The sequence below is a fragment of the Arabidopsis lyrata genome (genome assembly GCF_000004255.2).
Source record: "Arabidopsis lyrata subsp. lyrata unplaced genomic scaffold ARALYscaffold_3, whole genome shotgun sequence".
Classification (NCBI taxonomy): Eukaryota; Viridiplantae; Streptophyta; class Magnoliopsida; order Brassicales; family Brassicaceae; genus Arabidopsis; species Arabidopsis lyrata.
Genome location: NW_003302553.1, coordinates 11,804,234 through 11,823,606, shown reverse-complemented (window position 1 = coordinate 11,823,606; position 19,373 = coordinate 11,804,234). Strand labels below are relative to the sequence as shown.

The 19,373-nt window shown below is 40.7% G+C and overlaps 3 protein-coding genes and 2 long non-coding RNA genes across 5 annotated transcripts in view; 1 reads left to right on the top strand and 4 right to left on the bottom strand.

Annotated features, from left to right (window-relative positions):
* LOC110230293 overlaps positions 1-275 on the bottom strand; it is a 908-nt gene extending 633 nt beyond the window's left edge. Inside the window, exon 1 of the long non-coding RNA XR_002333403.1 lies at positions 180-275. This is a non-coding gene — a long non-coding RNA (uncharacterized LOC110230293). The remainder of the gene's footprint in view (positions 1-179) is intronic.
* Positions 276-9,362: 9,087 nt separating this feature from the next.
* On the bottom strand, positions 9,363-9,727 carry LOC110229820. Its single transcript, XM_021030815.1, has 2 exons — positions 9,602-9,727; positions 9,363-9,533 (listed from the first exon to the last, which is right to left on the bottom strand). Exons 1-2 carry the CDS (start codon positions 9,725-9,727, stop codon positions 9,363-9,365), a joined length of 297 nt encoding a protein of 98 aa, XP_020886474.1.
* Positions 9,728-10,604: 877 nt separating this feature from the next.
* On the bottom strand, positions 10,605-11,228 carry LOC110229819 (meiosis-specific protein ASY2-like). Its single transcript, XM_021030814.1, has one exon. It carries the CDS (start codon positions 11,226-11,228, stop codon positions 10,605-10,607), a length of 624 nt encoding a protein of 207 aa, XP_020886473.1.
* A 909-nt stretch (positions 11,229-12,137) lies between these two features.
* LOC110230354 lies at positions 12,138-12,688 on the bottom strand. The gene is made up of 3 exons (XR_002333455.1): positions 12,635-12,688; positions 12,422-12,557; positions 12,138-12,321 (listed from the first exon to the last, which is right to left on the bottom strand). It is a non-coding gene; the product is annotated as an uncharacterized LOC110230354 (long non-coding RNA).
* Positions 12,689-17,518: 4,830 nt separating this feature from the next.
* The window catches only part of LOC9321716 (leucine-rich repeat extensin-like protein 4), an 11,026-nt gene continuing 9,171 nt past the window's right edge, over positions 17,519-19,373 (top strand). Inside the window, exon 1 of the mRNA XM_021032063.1 lies at positions 17,519-19,370. Within this exon, the coding sequence (XP_020887722.1) occupies positions 17,688-19,370 (1,683 nt within the window). The 5' untranslated portion in view covers positions 17,519-17,687. The remainder of the gene's footprint in view (positions 19,371-19,373) is intronic.

The following is a 19,373-nucleotide window of genomic DNA, read 5'->3' as shown; positions in this document are numbered from 1 at the left end:
GAGAGACCTAAGAACATACTTAAAGTGCATCTACGATATAAAGCTTCCTATGAGATCAAAACAAAGTATCAGTATTTAACCACCTTGCACATATGAAACAAGCGAGTATCTTTTTCTCCTACCCAAATAAGAAACTAAATTATCATGAAAAATCTGGTCATAAAATAACTTTGATATACCTCCTCATGTTCATCATCAAACCAAATAAAGGTTGTGATGAGCGGGCAATCACATCTCCACTTCCTGCAATAAAGATAAAAAAAACAGCAACATGTAAATGTGGAAGCTATACAAACGAAGTACAAATGGAAGTACCACAACCGGTGTATTTTTACCTGGATGATGTTGGTGTCGGATCCCGCACCAGAAGTCCGAGACCAACCAAAGATTGCCACGTAGTCAAGATAAAGGCCCATAAAAGATAAAGCCCGTCGAATCCATGAGCCAAGGGAACAGTCGAAGTGGTTGTCACCACTTCGAGAATCCGAAGTGATTGCACTGTGACATGAGTTCGGTGTAGAAGACACGGGTAAGTCAGTTCAAGGACACTTGGGCCAAAAAGGCGAGGCCCATGAAGATCAGAGTCAACACAAATTCAAACGTTGAGCATTAAAGTCGAAGAATCAAAACGAACACATTTAAGAGGGAATAATTGTACTTAATTATTCATTTTAATGTCAATTCTCTATGTATAAATATAAAGGCCAATGGCCATGTAAGGGGGATCTTCCTCTCAAGAAAGAAATATATAGCAATTTTCGTAGCAACTTAGAAGTTTTTACATATTCATTTTTTGTCCCTCAAGAATAATCTTTCCTACCTAATAAAATACTTGAGTGTGTGAATCCGACATCCACATTTTGGCGCCGTCTGTGGGGAAAATTAGGATTCTTGAGTGGTCAGATTTTTCTTTACTACATTTCCGAGATAAGCAACAATGTCCGGAGGAGACGCCGTTGAGACATCATTGGCCGAAACCCTCAAAGCTATGCAGCAAACCATGTCGGACATATCACAAAAGTTCTCGGATGTGGAAAAGGCCGTCGATACGTTGCAAACATCCCAGGTATCTCTTAGTCAAAACGTCAATACCATACAAACTCGTGTTCGCTCTTTAAGTGCAGGAAACCTTGCGGGAATCCGAAGAGGGATATTCAACTCGCCAAGTTCCGCTGCACGAAATGAAACCCGCGGACAAACAACTCCCGGCGCTACTAACAATGTAGCTCAGACGTTGGAAGTAGATACACAGCTTGAGGATGAAGAACAACTCGCAGCTCAGTACGAGCAGGAGAACCTCGACCAGTTCGAGACCATGAGGAAGGTTAGCCAGGAATTAAAAGAAATGAAATCAAAATTTCATCAAGCTACAAGCTCAGAGCCAGACATCAGTCGAGTCATTGAAGAAGCTAGGCGAACATCTTTCATCTCGCGAATTGCAAGTTTAAGGATCAAAGATTCTCGGAAACTCAAGTTGGACCCTTACAGCGGATTGGAGGATCCAAAAAGCTATCTCGCAGCTTTTCTGATCGCTGCTGGAAGAGTCGAATTGGATGAAGCTGATGAGGACGCAGGTTACTGCAAGCTTTTCTCGGAGAATCTGTGTGGCCAAGCTCTAATGTGGTTCACCCAATTAGAGCCGGGTTCGATCAGTAATTTCGACGAACTATCAGTCGTATTCTTAAAGCAATATTCCATCCTTATGGATAAAAGCGTTTCGGATGCCGATCTTTGGAACTTGTCGCAAGGATCTAATGAGTCACTTCGAGTCTTCGTCACCAAATTCAAAGGAGTGCTGTCAAAACTCCCAAGAATCTCGCAGCAATCAGCTTTATCTGCCCTACGAAAAGGATTGCGACATGATTCAAGGTTTAAAGAAGACTTAATACTTCATAAACCAGACACAATTCAGGATGCACTCTTCCGCCCGAACAACTGGATGGAGGTAGAGGACGAAAAAGAAAGTTTTGCCAAAAGAAGTAAGCAAGAAAAACCGGCAATCACCGTCCCTACCAAGAAGTTCGAGCCCAGGGAGAGCAAAGGACCAAGGAAATTTGGGTCGCAACCCTTCAACAGTACCGTCGGAAAGCAATTCCAAGGGAAAGGAAGATCAAACACTTGGGTCCGTGATGAAAGTCTATATTGCGACATTCATAAAGTAACCGGACATTTAACCAAGGATTGCAGCGTTCTTAAAAGGCACCTCGCAGAGCTTTGGGCCAGTGGAGATCTTTCCAAATTCGATATAAAAGATTTTGTAAAGGAATACCACGAAGCAAAAGAAAACTCCAAAGATCAAGATTCCAAAAGACCAAGGTTATCCAACGAGGAAGAACCAAGGAGTTCGAAGGGTAAGATCAATGTGATTCTAGGAGGTTCCAGATTTTGCGGAGATTCGATAAGTTCCATCAAGAAACATAGACGAAATATCCTACTCAAAGCAAGCTTAAGCGAGGAAGTCGATTTTCAAGGTGCATCAATATCATTTAATGAAGAAGAAACGCGGTACCTCGAAAGACCTCATGATGATGCTCTAATCATTACCCTCGACGTTGCCAACTTCGAAGTATCAAGGATCCTTATAGATACAGGCAGTTCGGTCGACTTGATCTTTTTAAGTACTTTAGAAAGAATGGGAATCAGCCGAGCGGACATAGTGGGGCCTCCGTCCCCATTAGTTACATTCACAAGTGAATCAGCCATGTCTCTCGGGACAATCAAGCTACCGGTCCTTGCCAAAAAAGTATCAAAGATCGTGGACTTCGTTGTCTTCGATAAGCCCGCAGCTTACAACATCATCCTTGGTACTCCCTGGATCTATCAAATGAAAGCAGTCCCCTCTACATATCATCAATGTATCAAATTTCCAACGTCAAGAGGAGTGGAAACAATTCGGGGAGATCAAGAAGCTTCACGGACGTGTTATCTAGCTAGCCACCGTATGAAGATTCAATAGCAATTAACGAAGCCCGCAAAAGAGGGACTAAAAACAAAATTTCCTAGCGGGCAGAAGAAAGATGATGTAGTAATTGAAGTGGTGTTGGAAGAAGACAAGCCGGACCGGAAAATTCGAATTGGGGCAACTTTGACTGGCCAAATAAAAGAAGCTTTGATCGAACTCTTAAAGAAAAACAAAACATCGTTTGCATGGTCAGCAGCAGACATGCCTGGTATATATCCAAATATAATTTGTCATGAGCTAAACGTGGACCCAAGCTTCAAGCCGGTGAAACAGAAAAGAAGAAAGCTCGGAGTGGAGCGAGCCAAAGTGGTAAATGACGAAGTGGATAAACTTTTGAAGATAGGGTCCATAAGAGAAGTGCAATACCCGGAATGGGTAGCGAACACTGTCGTCGTCAAAAAGAAGAATGGGAAAGATAGGGTTTGCATCGATTTTACAGACCTAAATAAAGCATGTCCCAAAGATAGTTTCCCGCTCCCACATATAGATCGCCTTGTAGAGTCCACCGCTGGGAACGAGCTGTTAACATTCATGGACGCCTTCTCGGGTTATAATCAAATAATGATGAACCCCGAAGATCAAGAAAAGACGTCATTCATCACTGATAGAGGTATCTATTGTTACAAGGTAATGCCTTTTGGTTTGAAAAATGCAGGAGCAACTTACCAACGGTTGGTTAACAAAATGTTCCACAATCACCTCGGAAAGACAATGGAAGTCTACATAGATGATATGTTGGTCAAATCGTTAAAGAAAGAAGATCATGTTAAACATTTGGAGGAATGTTTTGATATTCTCAATAAATATCAAATGAAGCTGAACCCGGCGAAGTGCACATTTGGAGTCCCATCTGAAGAATTTCTTGGCTACATCGTGACAGAAAGAGGGATTGAAGCCAATCCAAATCAAATTAACGCCTTTCTAAACATGTCGTCTCCAAGAAACTTCAAAGAAGTACAACGGTTGACGGGGCGGATTGCGGCTTTGAATCGTTTTATCTCGAGATCAACAGATAAGTCGTTACCTTTCTACCAAATTCTAAAAGGGAACAAAGGATTCCTTTGGGATGAGAAGTGTGAAGAAGCTTTTGGGCAGCTTAAGGCATACTTAACCACTCCGCCTATACTGTCCAAACCGGAAGTGGATGAAAAACTTTATTTGTATGTATCGGTTTCAAACCACGCGGTTAGTGGAGTCTTGGTTCGGGAAGACCGTGGGGAGCAGAAACCAATTTACTATGTAAGCAAGTCAATGACGGATCCGGAAACCAGATACACAATGATGGAAAAACTTGCACTCGCGGTGGTAACTTCGACTCGGAAGCTGCGTCCATATTTTCAATCCCATCCGGTTGAATTATTAACTAACCAACCACTCCGAACAATACTTCATAGTCCAAGTCAGTCCGGACGTTTGGCGAAATGGGCGGTGGAGTTAAGCGAGTACGATATAGAATTCAAAAGCCGGATCAGTATGAAAGCTCAGGTCTTAGCAGATTTCTTAACCAAGCTACCAATACCTGGAACGATAGAGCATTCGGAGAACCAAACATGGAAGTTACACGTAGATGGGTCTTCAACAAGGCAAGGATCCGGAGTGGGAATCAAGTTGGAGACTCCAACATCAGAAGTTCTGGAACAATCATTCCGTTTGTTATTCAATGCCTCCAACAACGAGGCAGAATACGAAGCCCTGATTGCCGGACTTCGATTGGCGCAAGGAGTTGGAGCTAAGGAAATATTGGCTTATTGCGATTCGCAGTTAGTAGTTAACCAATTTAATGGGGACTATGAAGCCAAAGACTCAAGAATGGAAGCGTACCTCGAAGTGGTGAAGGATCTATCTAAAAATTTCTCAAAATTCAAATTAATCCGCATACCTCGAGGAGAGAATACAACTGCGGATGCACTTGCCGCATTAGCGTCAACATCAGATCCTGAGTTAAAGAGAGTTATTCCAGTAGAATGCATCTCGGAGCGAAGCATTCAAGACAGCAAGGAAACCCTCGTCATTACAAGGTCTCAAGCAGCGGCACGCGACCGTGGCGAACCAGAGATCGAACCGCCACCCAACAAACGGAGGAAGTCAAGGGGATCAAATGCATCTAACAAGGAACCTGTTATCTTAGCTGAAGATGTGATTCCAGAAACAATATTAGAAACCGAACCGTTAATCGAGGAGGATATTCTTGAACCAAACGAACATCCCGAGCCAGAGCCACGAATATTTCACAAGGTTGATCAAATTCCGGCTAAAGACTGGGGGGCTGACTGGAGGGAGCCAATAAAGCACTACATCATGACATGTGAGCTCCCAAAGAATAAATGGCAGGCCAGGAAAATGAAAGTCGTTAGCGCGAAATTTTGTCTGTCAAAAGATGCGTTATATAGACGAGGTGTCAGTGACCCTTACCTATTATGCATTTTTGGGCCCGAAGTCGAAATTGTCATGAGCGAGGTGCATGAAGGATTATGTGGAAGTCATTCATCAGGAAGAGCTATGGCTTTTAAAGTTAAAAGAATGGGGTATTTTTGGCCCACTATGATCACAGATTGTGTTAAGTTCGCCCAAAGATGCAAGCGCTGCCAACTCCATGCACCATTGATCCATCAACCGTCGGAATTATTCTCCTCCATTTCCGCCCCATACCCGTTTATGAGGTGGTCAATGGACATCATTGGACCATTACACAAATCAACTCGAGGTGTACAGTACCTTTTAGTCCTTACGGACTACTTTTCAAAATGGATTGAAGCTGAGGCGTATGTTAGTATCAAGGATTCGGCGGTGAAGACCTTTATTTGGAAAAACATTATATGTCGACATGGAGTTCCATACGAAATAGTCACTGATAATGGACCGCAATTCATTTCACACGAGTTTGATGCCTTTTGTGCGGACTGGGGAATCAAAGTTAGTTATTCTACTCCACGATATCCGCAAGGAAACGGTCAAGCTGAAGCCGCGAACAAGACAATATTAAGCAATCTCAAGAAACGCTTAAGCCATCTAAAGGGAGGATGGTATGAAGAACTCCAACCCGTCCTGTGGGCCTATCGTACAACCCCTAGGCGACCTACAGGAGAAACTCCATTCTCTTTGGTTTACGGCATGGAGGCGGTAGTACCAGCTGAACTCAATGTGCCCGGACTTCGTCGAACAGAAGCACCGTTAAATGAAGAAGAAAATTCAGCAATGCTTAATGATTCACTAGATACCATAAATGAAAGGCGTGATCAAGCTCTAATTCGGATCCAGAATTACCAACAGGCAGCAGCCCGTTATTACAATTCTAAGGTTAAAAGTAGGCCGTTCTTTGTGGGAGATTATGTATTAAGGCGCGTCTTTGACAACAAAAAAGAAGAGGGCGCCGGTAAACTCGGTATTAATTGGGAAGGACCTTACATTATTACCGAAGTGGTTCGGAACGGTGTTTATAGGTTGAAAGACTTAGAAGACAATCCAGTCAAGCGACCTTGGAATGTGGTCAACCTGAAGAAGTTTTATGTTTAGAGCTACATACATTGTTTATGTACATGAACTACGGTGTGGCTTGATCCCGAAATGGGTACGTAGGCAGCTCGGAAACGAGTTCAGCTATTAATAAAAATTTGTTTTATTAAAGGAAAAAGGTTCGACCGTGCGAACAAGTGAAGCAAATAAAAGGTTCGGCTAAGCGAACACACAAGAAATTGGGAATACAACGTTCATTCAAAAGACGGAATGTCCCTCATCGCACACTTCGGACTATGAAAATCTTGTTGACGAGCAGAACACTTCAACTCCTTTACCAGCAAGATCGAGGACCGGCATCATGCAGTCCGGAATTCGAGCAAAGTCTGAAATTCCAAGCTCAATCCACTCCCCGGGGTGAGATTCAAGGATGTGAAGATCTCTTGACACCATAGTAAGCTTGCGTTGCATCCGGTTAATCCTCTTCCGAAGTCTCCTCTTTTCCGACATAAGCTTCCGGTGTTGAAGCTCGAGTGCCTCTATGAATGCCGTCGCTGTTCCTTGGTCTCTGATTGGGAGATCCCTGATCAAAGCACATGGGGCTCGGATCTGAGATCTCAAGAAGCCGCGAAGTGGAGGAGGCTGCCTGTTTGGCTCATTTGGAACATCTTCGCTCACCATTCCGATTCTGGAGAAGTCAGGCATAGATTCTGAACAACAAAGATTGAACTCCATACCTGCTAAAATAAAAAGAGTGGTGAGGAGTAAAGGGAAATTGAAACTATAATTTATAGGAACCCCATATCCTTAGCAAGCTGTGGATTCTATCCGGAGAATGGAGTGATTCGCGGAGAGATTTATGCCCTCGAACAGATCCTGCATTAAAAGACGCATCTCCGAAAATATTTGAAAAGAAAGGAAAGTTGCGAATGTTTCCAAAAATAAAAAAGGGGCCGAAGCCCATTACGAGTTTAAAAATAAGGGAAGAAGTTAAAGAACATTTATGGAAGAGGCTCAGGAACAGGCTCCTTCATCGCCGGTTTAGTCTTCGAAGTGGACGCCTTGTTCTGGGCATCCACTTCGGAACGATCCCGAATGCGTTTCCGACAGGTGCTGGCCTCCTCTTCGTCTACTTCTTCGCTGTCAGATGAAACGGCGCAGACGGGTGCGTTCACGGGACCCGGGACTCCTTTAGCGCGGAGATACATCTGAAGCATCTTCGGGATCTCAGCAACGGAGTCGAAGTTCCGCCACTCCCATTGAAAGGGGTCACTTTCCAAGGCCCGTATCTTCCTCTCCACCCGAGCGATGCGAGCCTCGAGCGTCTGCCTTTTGAGTCCCAGCCGCTGCCTCTCTTCACACAAGCGACGGTGCTTGTCGGCAACCTAGCATAAAGATGAGTGAATAAGACGAAACAAGAAGTTTTTGAATCAAAAACTTTAAATATTTACCTTGTCAATAAAATCGCAAGCCTCTTTCTTCTCCTTTGAAGGAAAGTGAAAGACGGTGTGAGGGAAGAGAACGCCGGCCGGTTCAAAGCCGTCGCCGGACAAGAAAAGTGGGCTGCCGGGATCGATGGGGGCTACTTTTTCGTTTTCCATTCTCGAAATATTTCTCAAGTAAGATTCTAAAATTGTGTTTAAATAAAGCTTAGAAGTAGGTAAGCCTTTAATTATAATGATTTAGGGTTTGTCTTGGAACCATAAATCCAATAATGGTAGTGTGTCCGAATGGTTTAAACCATTTTTGGAAAATCGAGAAAAGGCAGTTATTGCATTAAAGACGAGCCGTTTTCCTTACTTATAAGAAGGGAAAGCGCAACCGTCGCATTAACTACAAAAGTTTCTGAGGCCCAAGCCCAATAAGTTTATCGAGTTGACTAAACCCGAGGTGGGGAACTCGCTTTAAGCCGAGCTCAGTTCTCGCATTCTAAAGAGAAAGGTCTGATCAGCCTAAAAATCTCAAAAGCATAACCACAAGGCCACAAAAGGTTAAAAGCGGACTTTGCAAACCCGCATATAATTTTAACCAAACCCCCTTGGGAACATAACCTAAAAAGGTTTAAAAGCCTCCTCAGGCAAATATCTTGTTCAAAAGAAATGATAAAGCCTCCTTAGGCCAAAAATAAGTTCGAAATTAAGTCTTAAAATTAAAGGGACAACTCCCAATTTAAAGTGGACGCAGCCACTACGGAGTGATATCCACCTCGGACCCCGGCTCAGCAACCGAAGTTTCGTTCACCTCCTTAGCTGGTGCTTGGTCGGGTGGAGCTCTTGGTCCGCCCTCTACATTACAACCATCCTCCAAAGTGACCGCCGGTGCCACAGGTACTTCGGGTGGGACGACATCCTCCGCCTCACTTGAACCTGGGAAGGACAGTCCTAGTCAACTTAAGAAAAAGTGAGGAAAAGGTAGTAAATGTCAGGAGCCAAGCATTACCTGCCCAATCTAGACCCGATTCACTTATAGGAGGCGATTCAGTGAAGAATTCCTCGAAGTCCTGAGGGTTGAAGGTCGAAGTAGGAAGAGCTGCCAAGCGACTCCGCTTTTCAGAAAGATTAGCCGACAGTTCGGTCCTCTCATGCTCCTCGGAGAAATCTGTATCATGGATTTGATCCAGCAAGATCAGGTTGCTCTCGTGCTCCTTGATGTCTGATTCCAAATCAGACCTAGCTTTCTCGGTTTGCATGAATCGGATGGCCCCTTGGATCAACTCCATCCCGCGTCCCTTAACCTCTTTTCTGGCTTTTGATGCCGACCTCGCCAACTCGGAGTCACGCAATTTGGCAATCGCCTTGTACTTCGCGTTAAGCTCAATAAGCTGGTTGTTCAGGGTATCGGCGGTTGATTCGGATTCATGAAGTCTACCCTAAACACCAGAAAGCTCACCCTGGAGTTTGAAATTTTGGTCATACTGGTCTTGTAGCTCCCCTTTTATCTTCGCAAGCTAAGATGATAGACCATCAACCTTGTCCTCCAAATCATGCTTGGAGTCGGTAGAAGAGCGGAGGTCAACTTCGAGATTAGAAAACTTGTCCTTCCACGTGTCGATCTCTTTCTCCCGACCAATGACCAACCCTTCGTAATGTTCGATTATGTCATTGAGCTCGCCGTTCGCCTGTAAACCCGGAATGACGGATCAGTTCGAAAAATGACGGTAAAGTCAGAAATTGAAGCGGAACTAACCCGAGATGAATGATGAGCATGAAGTAGGTATCGTTCACGAATTGCAGAGCGCCACTTGTTGAATTCCGGCAGGATCGCGCCTGACCGGGTTTTGAAGCACCGAAAAACGTTACCTTCTTTCTCCATGGCTACGAAAGCGAAAGAGAAAAGGTCTTAGAAATTCAAAATAAGTACAAGACCAAAAGAATACATGTGCATCGTCATACCTGAGAGCGATTTGATCTGAGGAACAAGAGCAGGCTTTGTCTTCGGAGAATCATCTCGAGACTCAGAACTATCCTTCTGAGAAGTTGCACCCAGGTTCGTCTTCTCACCACTACGTTGAGAAGAAGAAGACATATCAACAGGACGAGGCGGACCCATTGGTTCAGTAGGAGGGGACGATCGAGGAGAACGGTCAATCCGGGCCCTTGACTTCTCTCTTCGCGGAGAAGAACCACTACGGGATGACCGGTCCCTCTTTTTGCGAATTAAATCCTTGAGCGGTTCATTGCTAAAGTCATCCCGGGAAGAACGATGAGAATCGCGGTTAGGAGATTGAAGCCTCCGGGAAGAACGCTCGTCGTGACGTTCACGTCGAGGTGTCAATCTGAAAACAGCGACGGATCTGGCTCCTTCGGTGCTACCGTCGTCAACCAATAAGGTTTTGCTATAATCTTTTTGTCAATGGCGGTCGCAAGGAACGCCTTGTTCTCGTCACAAGCCTCAGCCATCGGCTTGGAGATCATTTTTCGCTGGGCAGTGAGAGCCCGAGCTGACATTCCTTGGGTTGAGGGAGGGGGCGGAAGACGATGAAGATGGTTGGGAGGGCTCATCCTGAGTTTTCGATTGGCTTCTATGAACCGATCGAGAGTGAAAGAATTCCAAAGGGTTTCCCCTTCGAGGATTATTTTGAAGAAGCCAATGAATTCCTCAGTTGGTAAAGTCGGAGCGACGAAAGCTGCGAAGTGAAAATAACAAGTTTAATCAATAGGAATAATAAAATTGGAGGAATGAATGCGACCTAATTTCTACCAGGTTTCGCGGACCACTTCGATGGAAGTAAATCTGATAGACTTCCAATCGAAGCAGGGGTTTTCTTAATCAGGAACCAAGGGTGATGCCAATTTTCATCCTTGTTTGGAAGATGTGAAATGACGTTCCTGTTAGCATTAGGGTATGCCGAGAAATACCCCGTCTTCTTCGATGAACTTCTCACGCTTAGAAGCTCATTCAACTCGGGGACCCCTATGATGTATCCGGCCTCCGCCGCTACTGTTATAATTCCAAGTATGGTTCGGAGAAGATTGGGGGTCAATTGAGGAAGAGCGATCTCGAGAACCGCCAAGTACCGAACTAGGGCTTCGGGAAGCGGGAAAGTTAATCCGCAACCCTTGAAATAAATCTCGTACACACAGAAGTAACCATCGCGATGGTTCTCTGGGGATTCTGTGGGGGCAGCTATTTGTGCTTCCGCCATAATTTCCGGCGGAATCTGGCAAAGCTCTCTCAATCGCTCGAGGGATTGAAGAGTACAAGTGGATCTATAGTGCGGACCAGCAATATCATTAGGGCGAGTGCACTCGTCATTACTAGGGCGCCTATCGTCGAATGACGGAGATTCGGGCCTTTCGGAATCAGAAGTCATCGGAGAATATGAGAAATTTAAAATCCGGCAAAGAGAAAATCGGCAAGGAAAGAGAAGAGAAAATTTTCGATTAATGCGTAAGAGTAAAAGTGATGATGAAAGAAGTTACCTCACGAAAGCTAAGTGATAATGATGGAACCGTCTTGGAAATCGTGGAAGAAGTGGGAAGGTTTTTTCCCGATTTAATAGTAAATAAACGATATGCGGTCATAATGGCGACAGATGTCACGCGACTAAATATGGGTAGCACCGAAATTAAAGGACTGATGGGATCTTGGCGGGAAAATCAGAAGATTCCTCGGAACGCAATCTTTGGTCATTAAAGCATTTAAAGTCCTCCGAATTGGAATAGCACTTCGAAGAACTTGGGGGGCTAATTGTTGGTGTCGGATCCCGCACCAGAAGTCCGAGACCAACCAAAGATTGCCACGTAGTCAAGATAAAGGCCCATAAAAGATAAAGCCCGTCGAATCCATGAGCCAAGGGAACAGTCGAAGTGGTTGTCACCACTTCGAGAATCCGAAGTGATTGCACTGTGACATGAGTTCGGTGTAGAAGACACGGGTAAGTCAGTTCAAGGACACTTGGGCCAAAAAGGCGAGGCCCATGAAGATCAGAGTCAACACAAATTCAAACGTTGAGCATTAAAGTCGAAGAATCAAAACGGACACATTTAAGAGGGAATAATTGTACTTAATTATTCATTTTAATGTCAATTCTCTATGTATAAATATAAAGGCCAATGGCCATGTAAGGGGGATCTTCCTCTCAAGAAAGAAATATATAGCAATTTTCGTAGCAACTTAGAAGTTTTTACATATTCATTTTTTGTCCCTCAAGAATAATCTTTCCTACCTAATAAAATACTTGAGTGTGTGAATCCGACATCCACAGATGACACCACAAGATCACAAGCAAGCGACATCTTGCCAAAACATGTAACTCAGTTATTCTCATGAGCGTAACTCAGTTGCAAGAAGTCAAGAACAGTCACATAGAGATCAATTAGATATCAATTATTTACCAAAACATTAAAATTGATATATCAAAATGAAACTCATAAACCTTCAACAGAAGTTTCACCAAGCTCTTCCTGCAAAAGAAAAAATTCATCGATGTAAATTAAAACTTTACATGAGACAAATACCCAAAACCCAAACACAATGTCACCGTAAATGTCAAATTCGACTTACACGGATGAAGATCGATGAAAAGTGACAATGAAGGATTGAGACAGAGATCGAAGTACTAGACTGAGATTAAGAAAAAACAATAGAGACTGAATCGAACGAGATGCTGAATTGAACGAGAAATTGATACAGATTGAGACTACACATAAGAGGATCGAGATTGACATTCAGAGAACGAGACGAAGATAGATTTGCTACGATTGAATATGAACATACCTGTTGGAGATCGAGAGAAATCGAGAGATATCGACTGAGATTGAGTTGCAGATTGGAGAATTCGAGTGAAATCAAGTGAGATGTGTTGTTGACTGTGAGAAATCGAGAGAGAAGAAGTTTATTTTGCCTTAAGAAAAAAATGAAAAAGTGATGTTTCTTGTTTTAATTTATTTTGCCTTAGCCAAAATTTCACATTTTTCCCTCTTAACAGATTCAATAGCGGGAATTAAACTTTAGTAACCCGAAAATTGGCCGCGTCAATTTCAGCATGTCCCGCTTAAATCATCTATAGCGTTTACAATTCAAAAAACGCTATCTTTAAATCACGATCAAGTCAAACATAGCAGAGACATAAAAACCGCTATTTTTTAGTGCTATCAATACCCACATTTCCTGTAGTGTCAGCTAAAGTAGTCCCTCCTCCCTAGTTTACTTTTTTTTTCACAAATCGTATTATTATAACATCACAAACGTTACAAAAAGATATTACAGTGGAAACATCCACAACATAACTGGGTGATCTGATTAAAATTAAAGTACAAACTTTGAATGCAACAAAGTTTGTACTTTTAATCAAACATCCCTAGTCTACTTAAGCTATTTGAATGCAACAAAAACAAACAAAAAAAGAATAATTAATTAGATAAAGTAGAATATATATATATGAACAAGTTTTAATTATCTATATCTTATTATTTTTAATTATCCGATGGAGAATCATGCACATACATACTATCATAAGATCGATGTTACACTTCATACATATTTTCTTTCTTTTTTAAATGCAAAACTTCATTTAAATTCTTGTTTTAAAAATAAGTTAATTAGATATGATATAATGTCATGTATAGAATTATCGTTTCATAATTTGTCAAGATCAAAAGACAAAAAAAAAAAAAAAACACGAACTTTTTCTTTGTTTGTCAACGATACGAATGTTTTACATGATGATGTATTATGGAGATCGAGTAATGTACTAAGCTAGTAAATTTGATGTGTTATGCAAATTAAAAGAAGCAAAATTTCTTTTTTTACAGTAACGGTTTCGTTAAAGTAACATTGACTATTAAAAAATTTGACACATGTCGGCGAGCTAAAAGCCTCGAACATCCCGCTGGTCTATGAGAACATAAATCTGATGTGGCAAAAAGTCCCCACACGGTTTGCTTAATTGCGGCAATAACTAAGAAAAAGCTCCAAAAGCAAATTTTAATTAGTCAAATAATCTTTTGATTACTACTAAAAGTGATTCGTTTGGTTCTTTTTCTAACATCTAATGATTTATAAAACTTGGTAGTTAGGCTATTAGGTGTCGCGAATTCTTTTTATTCTAAAACTTTAATGGAGTCGGTTATCAAATTATTTGTATCCATCCTTTTGTAGGATATACAAATATAGAATGAATAAAAGATTCGAAAATGTTGTATGGGTTTTATAATAGTGTGCTTGGGGTTTTAAAACAGTGTTTTACTTCTAAATATCTTTTATGAAATCATAATTCTGCTGACTTAATTTCATAGTGCTCCTTGCCAAAGTTCTGCCGTGAAATCGTAATCACCATACAATATGATAGTGCTAGAATTTGATAAATTTTTAGTAATTACAAAGTAGATGTTATTATTAGGGTAAATCTAGGCTAATAGGCATTAATCATTCAGATTGTTATACATGATGGGTGTTGAACTCACAAAATGTTTACCAAACATATTTTACATACAACATTTGTTTCACATAAACTATTAATCTATCAATGTGCATGGATTCGTGAACTTGGTAGAGTGAGCTCACATCTATTGTATAATTTGGTTAGTGAGGTTTCGTTCTGGAAAAGCTCATGGATTTGATTTTCGGGTTGCTCTCACATGACGGAAAAGGCGTATGTGGTTGAGGACTTTGAGTTATCTGCCGTTGACGGCCCGGTCTCGGACGTCCAGTGAAAGGCTTCTAATGTTATCAGTCTTTCGTAGTTAGGCTTCTTCTTCTGTGCGCTCGCCTTTCAGCTCCAACAACAAATCCGGAATGAACAATCGAAATCGTCTTCGCTTCATCTAACTCCTTTAGCTTCGTGCTTTGGTCGAGTAGATGGACCGAGTTCTAGTTATGGTTTATGCTTCCATGTTTTTAACTTTTTTGCTATGGGACCATCTCTTTAGGTCTATGATCATCGATTGTAAACCTAAACATTTTTCATTTTTATGAAATATTAACATTTTTAGCAAAAAAAAAAAAAAAAAAATGTGCATGGATTCTCGGCACTTAGGTATACTGTGGCCATCATGTAGTTTATTGTAATTGGTATTAGGTTTTGTAATGACAAATGGAAGGAATTTTATGAAAATGATTTAAACGAATTATCCACTAGCTACCAATAATATCTTAGTTATTATTAACCTAAAATCTAAATGACTAGAGACACCACACCAACCTTATAATATATTGTATCATAACAAATAACCAATTGCATAATAGTTTTCTAATTGTTGTTATCCCTTCTAAATCATCTTGTGAATGCACATACGTCCAAAGCAGCCATACTTTGACGGAGAAATAATCGACATCTTCTGAATAATAACAATAATAATTTCTAGAACAAAGACCTAAATAAGTAAACCCGTGATAGAGAAAATTGAATGTTGGAAACCAAAAATAAAAAATCCACTAAATTTTTACCGGCAACGGCCAAATGTCATTAAATTAAAGTGTAAATAGCTTCACGATCACAACCGATACGATCAAGAACCACCGACTCTTCCCTTAACCACCTCTACTTTTTATTTTATTTTTTTGCATAATTATTATGTAACTGCTTCTTTTATTATAAGTTGTTATTTAATAAAAAGAAGAAGTAGGATACACCAAACACTAATTAATGATAATTAATTTTAGTATTGACATTATGTCTGTTTCTGTAGAATTTGTTGATATTGATTTTTCTCATATCCAAGGTTTAAAAGCTGGCAATTTCTTTCTTCTTTATTTAGCGTCGAAATTATCATACCTTTGACCATATATACCAAATATGCAAATTAAGAGGAAAGAGCTAGTGGTGGACAATGAGAACCACTGATGATAAACACGAGAAACAAATAAAGAAAAGCCAAAACTATGCACAATAATACTTTTTGGTAAAGACACCTTTAGAGCAGCATTAACGGTGGTATCTTAAAAATATCTTAGAATTAAAATTGATTAAAAATAATCAAACCAACAAAATTAATCTAAGATTTGTCTCTTAGTTAGGATGTTTTTGTTAGTTTAAGATGTTGATACGTGTCACTGTGTAACAGGTTCAAAAAACAAACAAAAGGAGAATTTTTTTCTTCTGTATGTTTTAATTTTTTTCTTCTGTATGTCCTTAGAGCAGAAAAGATGTTGATAAATTGTATCTCATCTATGTTTTAATTTTTTTAATTTATAACTATTATTAAATTTTCTATAATTATAAATTTTATTTTTGTATTAATATTTGTTTTTCTAAGAACCACATGTTAAGAACCTACCATTAATCACACAAAAATCTTCACCCAAAAATACTATCTCTTACTTATCACTTTTACAAATATATTACTTAAATATTCCTAAGATTTATTTCTAAGATATTACCAATAATCATGCTCTTAGCCCATAATCAATACTCTATCTTCTTTTGGGACTATATTTATAATCTCCACATAAATAATCACATTCTTTTTTTATTTATACATACATTTCAAAACAATGTGGAATTTAAATGGCATAATGCGGTGTGTCTATTACTAACATAAAAACAGTGTTGTTTGTATATTCCTCTTCAATGGTTTTCGAAGTTTTAGAGAGAAGTGAAAAATATAGAACTTCTCATTTTGACTATACATATATTAAATTGCAGAATGGGAAAATCACAGATTATATTTTCATTTTGCATATGACATAACTTTTAACTATGCACCCAAAATGATTGATTCTTGTTGATTAGCAGCCTAGACTCAATCAATTTTTCATCGAATATTTGATTTCCCAAAACATAGCACAATATCATTGGATTTCGTCTTCGTAAAATTGATGATAAAATTAGTCGACGAAAACCAATCAAATGAAAGTGAAATATAGAATACCAAAACCCAATACATTGTCCAAAAAATTATAAATATAATTTGATTATCAACAATAAGATCCTCTAGTGTTGATAATCAAATACTTAGATGGATGGATATAATTTCTTTTTAACTCTACTGTGTTAATACAATTTATACTCAATTATCCGCAAGTATTTTTCTGTGTACAAATCTCCAAGAATTAGAATGGTATGACTATTAAAGGTTCATGTTAATACTTGTTTTAATTGCAATACCTTAAAAACATTATTATGTTATATATCTCAACTCTAAAAATAAATCCAGTCAATTTGTCACACTTCTAACATGATTTCGAACTTTTAAACAACTAAAAAAGTAGTATATATATATTTGTGAATTTTTTTTATAAACCGATTTAAGTTGTAAACCTTTATTTACTTCCACTCGAAATCAATTCTTCTTCATTTCTAAATAAAATCTTATATTTAAAAAAGATGGTGACCTACAAATAATTGATCAAAAAATGGTACCACAACTTTAACTTCTAAAGTTGATATATATCTCATAATGGGCTTATATTATATGTGATTTGGTGAAGAAACAAATATCATAAAATAAAAACTGAGCAGCTTAAGATTGACCCATTTTTTTAAATTAAAAAAAAAGAAGTATATAACGTATACTTTGCAAACTACGAAGACGCTCCATTCCAAAAGCAAACACAAAAATCGAATTTTTATATCTTTATTTTATTTTTTCATAAAAACATTAATCAAATAATAACAAAATAAACAATTTCAAAAAAAAAAAAAAAACGAATAAGTGTAGGCCTGAGCTGTGTTTGAGCTGTCTTCTCTTTCATTTAAATCCCCACACTCACTCTCTCTCTCTCCCTCACACAAACCTCTCCCAACTTTTTCATTTCCCATTTTACCCTTCTTCCTCCTTCGAATTTTCAAACCTCTGCCACTCCTCTCGCAGATGTTTCGTATCGTGAAATGAAGAACAACACCACTCAATCTCTCCTCCTCCTTCTCTTCTTCTTCTTCTCCGTCACCGAAATCTCTCATTCTCTTTCGATCTCATCCAATGCTCGTCTCTCCGACACCGAAGTCAGATTCATCCAACGCCGTCAACTTCTCTACTACCGCGACGAGTTCGGTGACCGCGGTGAGAAAGTAACCGTAGATCCATCACTAATCTTCGAGAATCCACGGCTTCGAAGTGCTTACATAGCTCTACAAGCTTGGAAACAAGCTATACTCTCTGATCCTAATAATATCACTGTTAATTGGATCGGATCCAATGTCTGTAACTACACCGGAGTTTTCTGTTCACGAGCTCTTGATAACCGGAAGATCCGTACCGTCGCCGGAATCGATCTCAATCACGCCGATATCGCTGGGTATTTACCTGAAGAGCTTGGTTTGTTAACAGATCTAGCTTTGTTTCATGTTAATTCGAATCGATTCTGTGGAACTGTTCCTCACAAGTTCAAGCAGCTTAAGCTTTTGTTCGAGCTTGATCTTAGTAACAATCGATTCGCCGGAAAGTTTCCAACGGTGGTTCTTCATTTGCCATCGTTGAAGTTCTTAGATCTCCGGTTTAATGAGTTCGAAGGAACTGTACCGAAAGAGCTTTTTAGTAAAAATCTAGATGCGATTTTCATTAACCATAACCGGTTCCGGTTTGAGTTACCGGAAAATTTTGGTGATTCTCCGGTTTCGGTTATTGTTCTTGCGAATAATCATTTCCATGGTTGTATTCCGACGAGTTTGGTGGAGATGAAGAATCTTAATGAGATTATTTTCATGAATAATGGTTTGAATTCTTGTTTACCGGCGGATATCGGAAGTTTGAAGAACGTGACGGTGTTTGATGTTAGTTTTAATGAGCTTGTTGGTCCGTTGCCGGAGAGTGTTGGTGGTATGGTGGCGGTTGAGCAGTTGAATGTGGCTCATAATCTGTTGTCTGGGAAGATTCCGGCGAGTATTTGTCAGCTTCCGAAGCTTGAGAATTTCACTTATAGTTATAATTTCTTTACTGGTGAAGCCCCTGTGTGTTTGAGGTTGCCTGAGTTTGATGATCGGAGAAATTGTTTGCCTGGAAGACCTGCTCAGAGATCTTCACGGCAATGTTCAGCTTTCTTGTCACGCCCGCCGGTGGATTGTGGATCTTTTGGTTGTGGTCGTTCTGTTAAACAGTCTCCTCCTATTGTAGCGTTACCGCCGCCGCCTCCGCCATCGCCGCCATTACCTCCAACTGTCTACTCTCCTCCGCCGTCACCTCCTGTCTACTATCCTCCGCCGTCACCTCCTGTATACTCTCCTCCACCGCCGCCCCCTGTCTACTCTCCTCCCCCACCACCACCACCGCCGCCTCCTCCACCACCAGTCTACTCTCCTCCTCCGCCGCCGCCTCCTCCACCAGTCTACTCTCCACCTCCACCACCACCGCCGCCGCCTCCTCCACCACCACCAGTTTATTCTCCACCTCCACCTCCACCTCCGCCTCCACCACCACCAGTCTACTCTCCCCCTCCTCCACCTCCACCTCCGCCGCCACCAGTCTACTCTCCCCCTCCTCCACCTCCACCTCCGCCGCCACCACCAGTCTATTCTCCTCCTCCGCCACCTCCTCCACCGCCACCACCAGTCTACTCATCCCCTCCACCACCGCCAGTA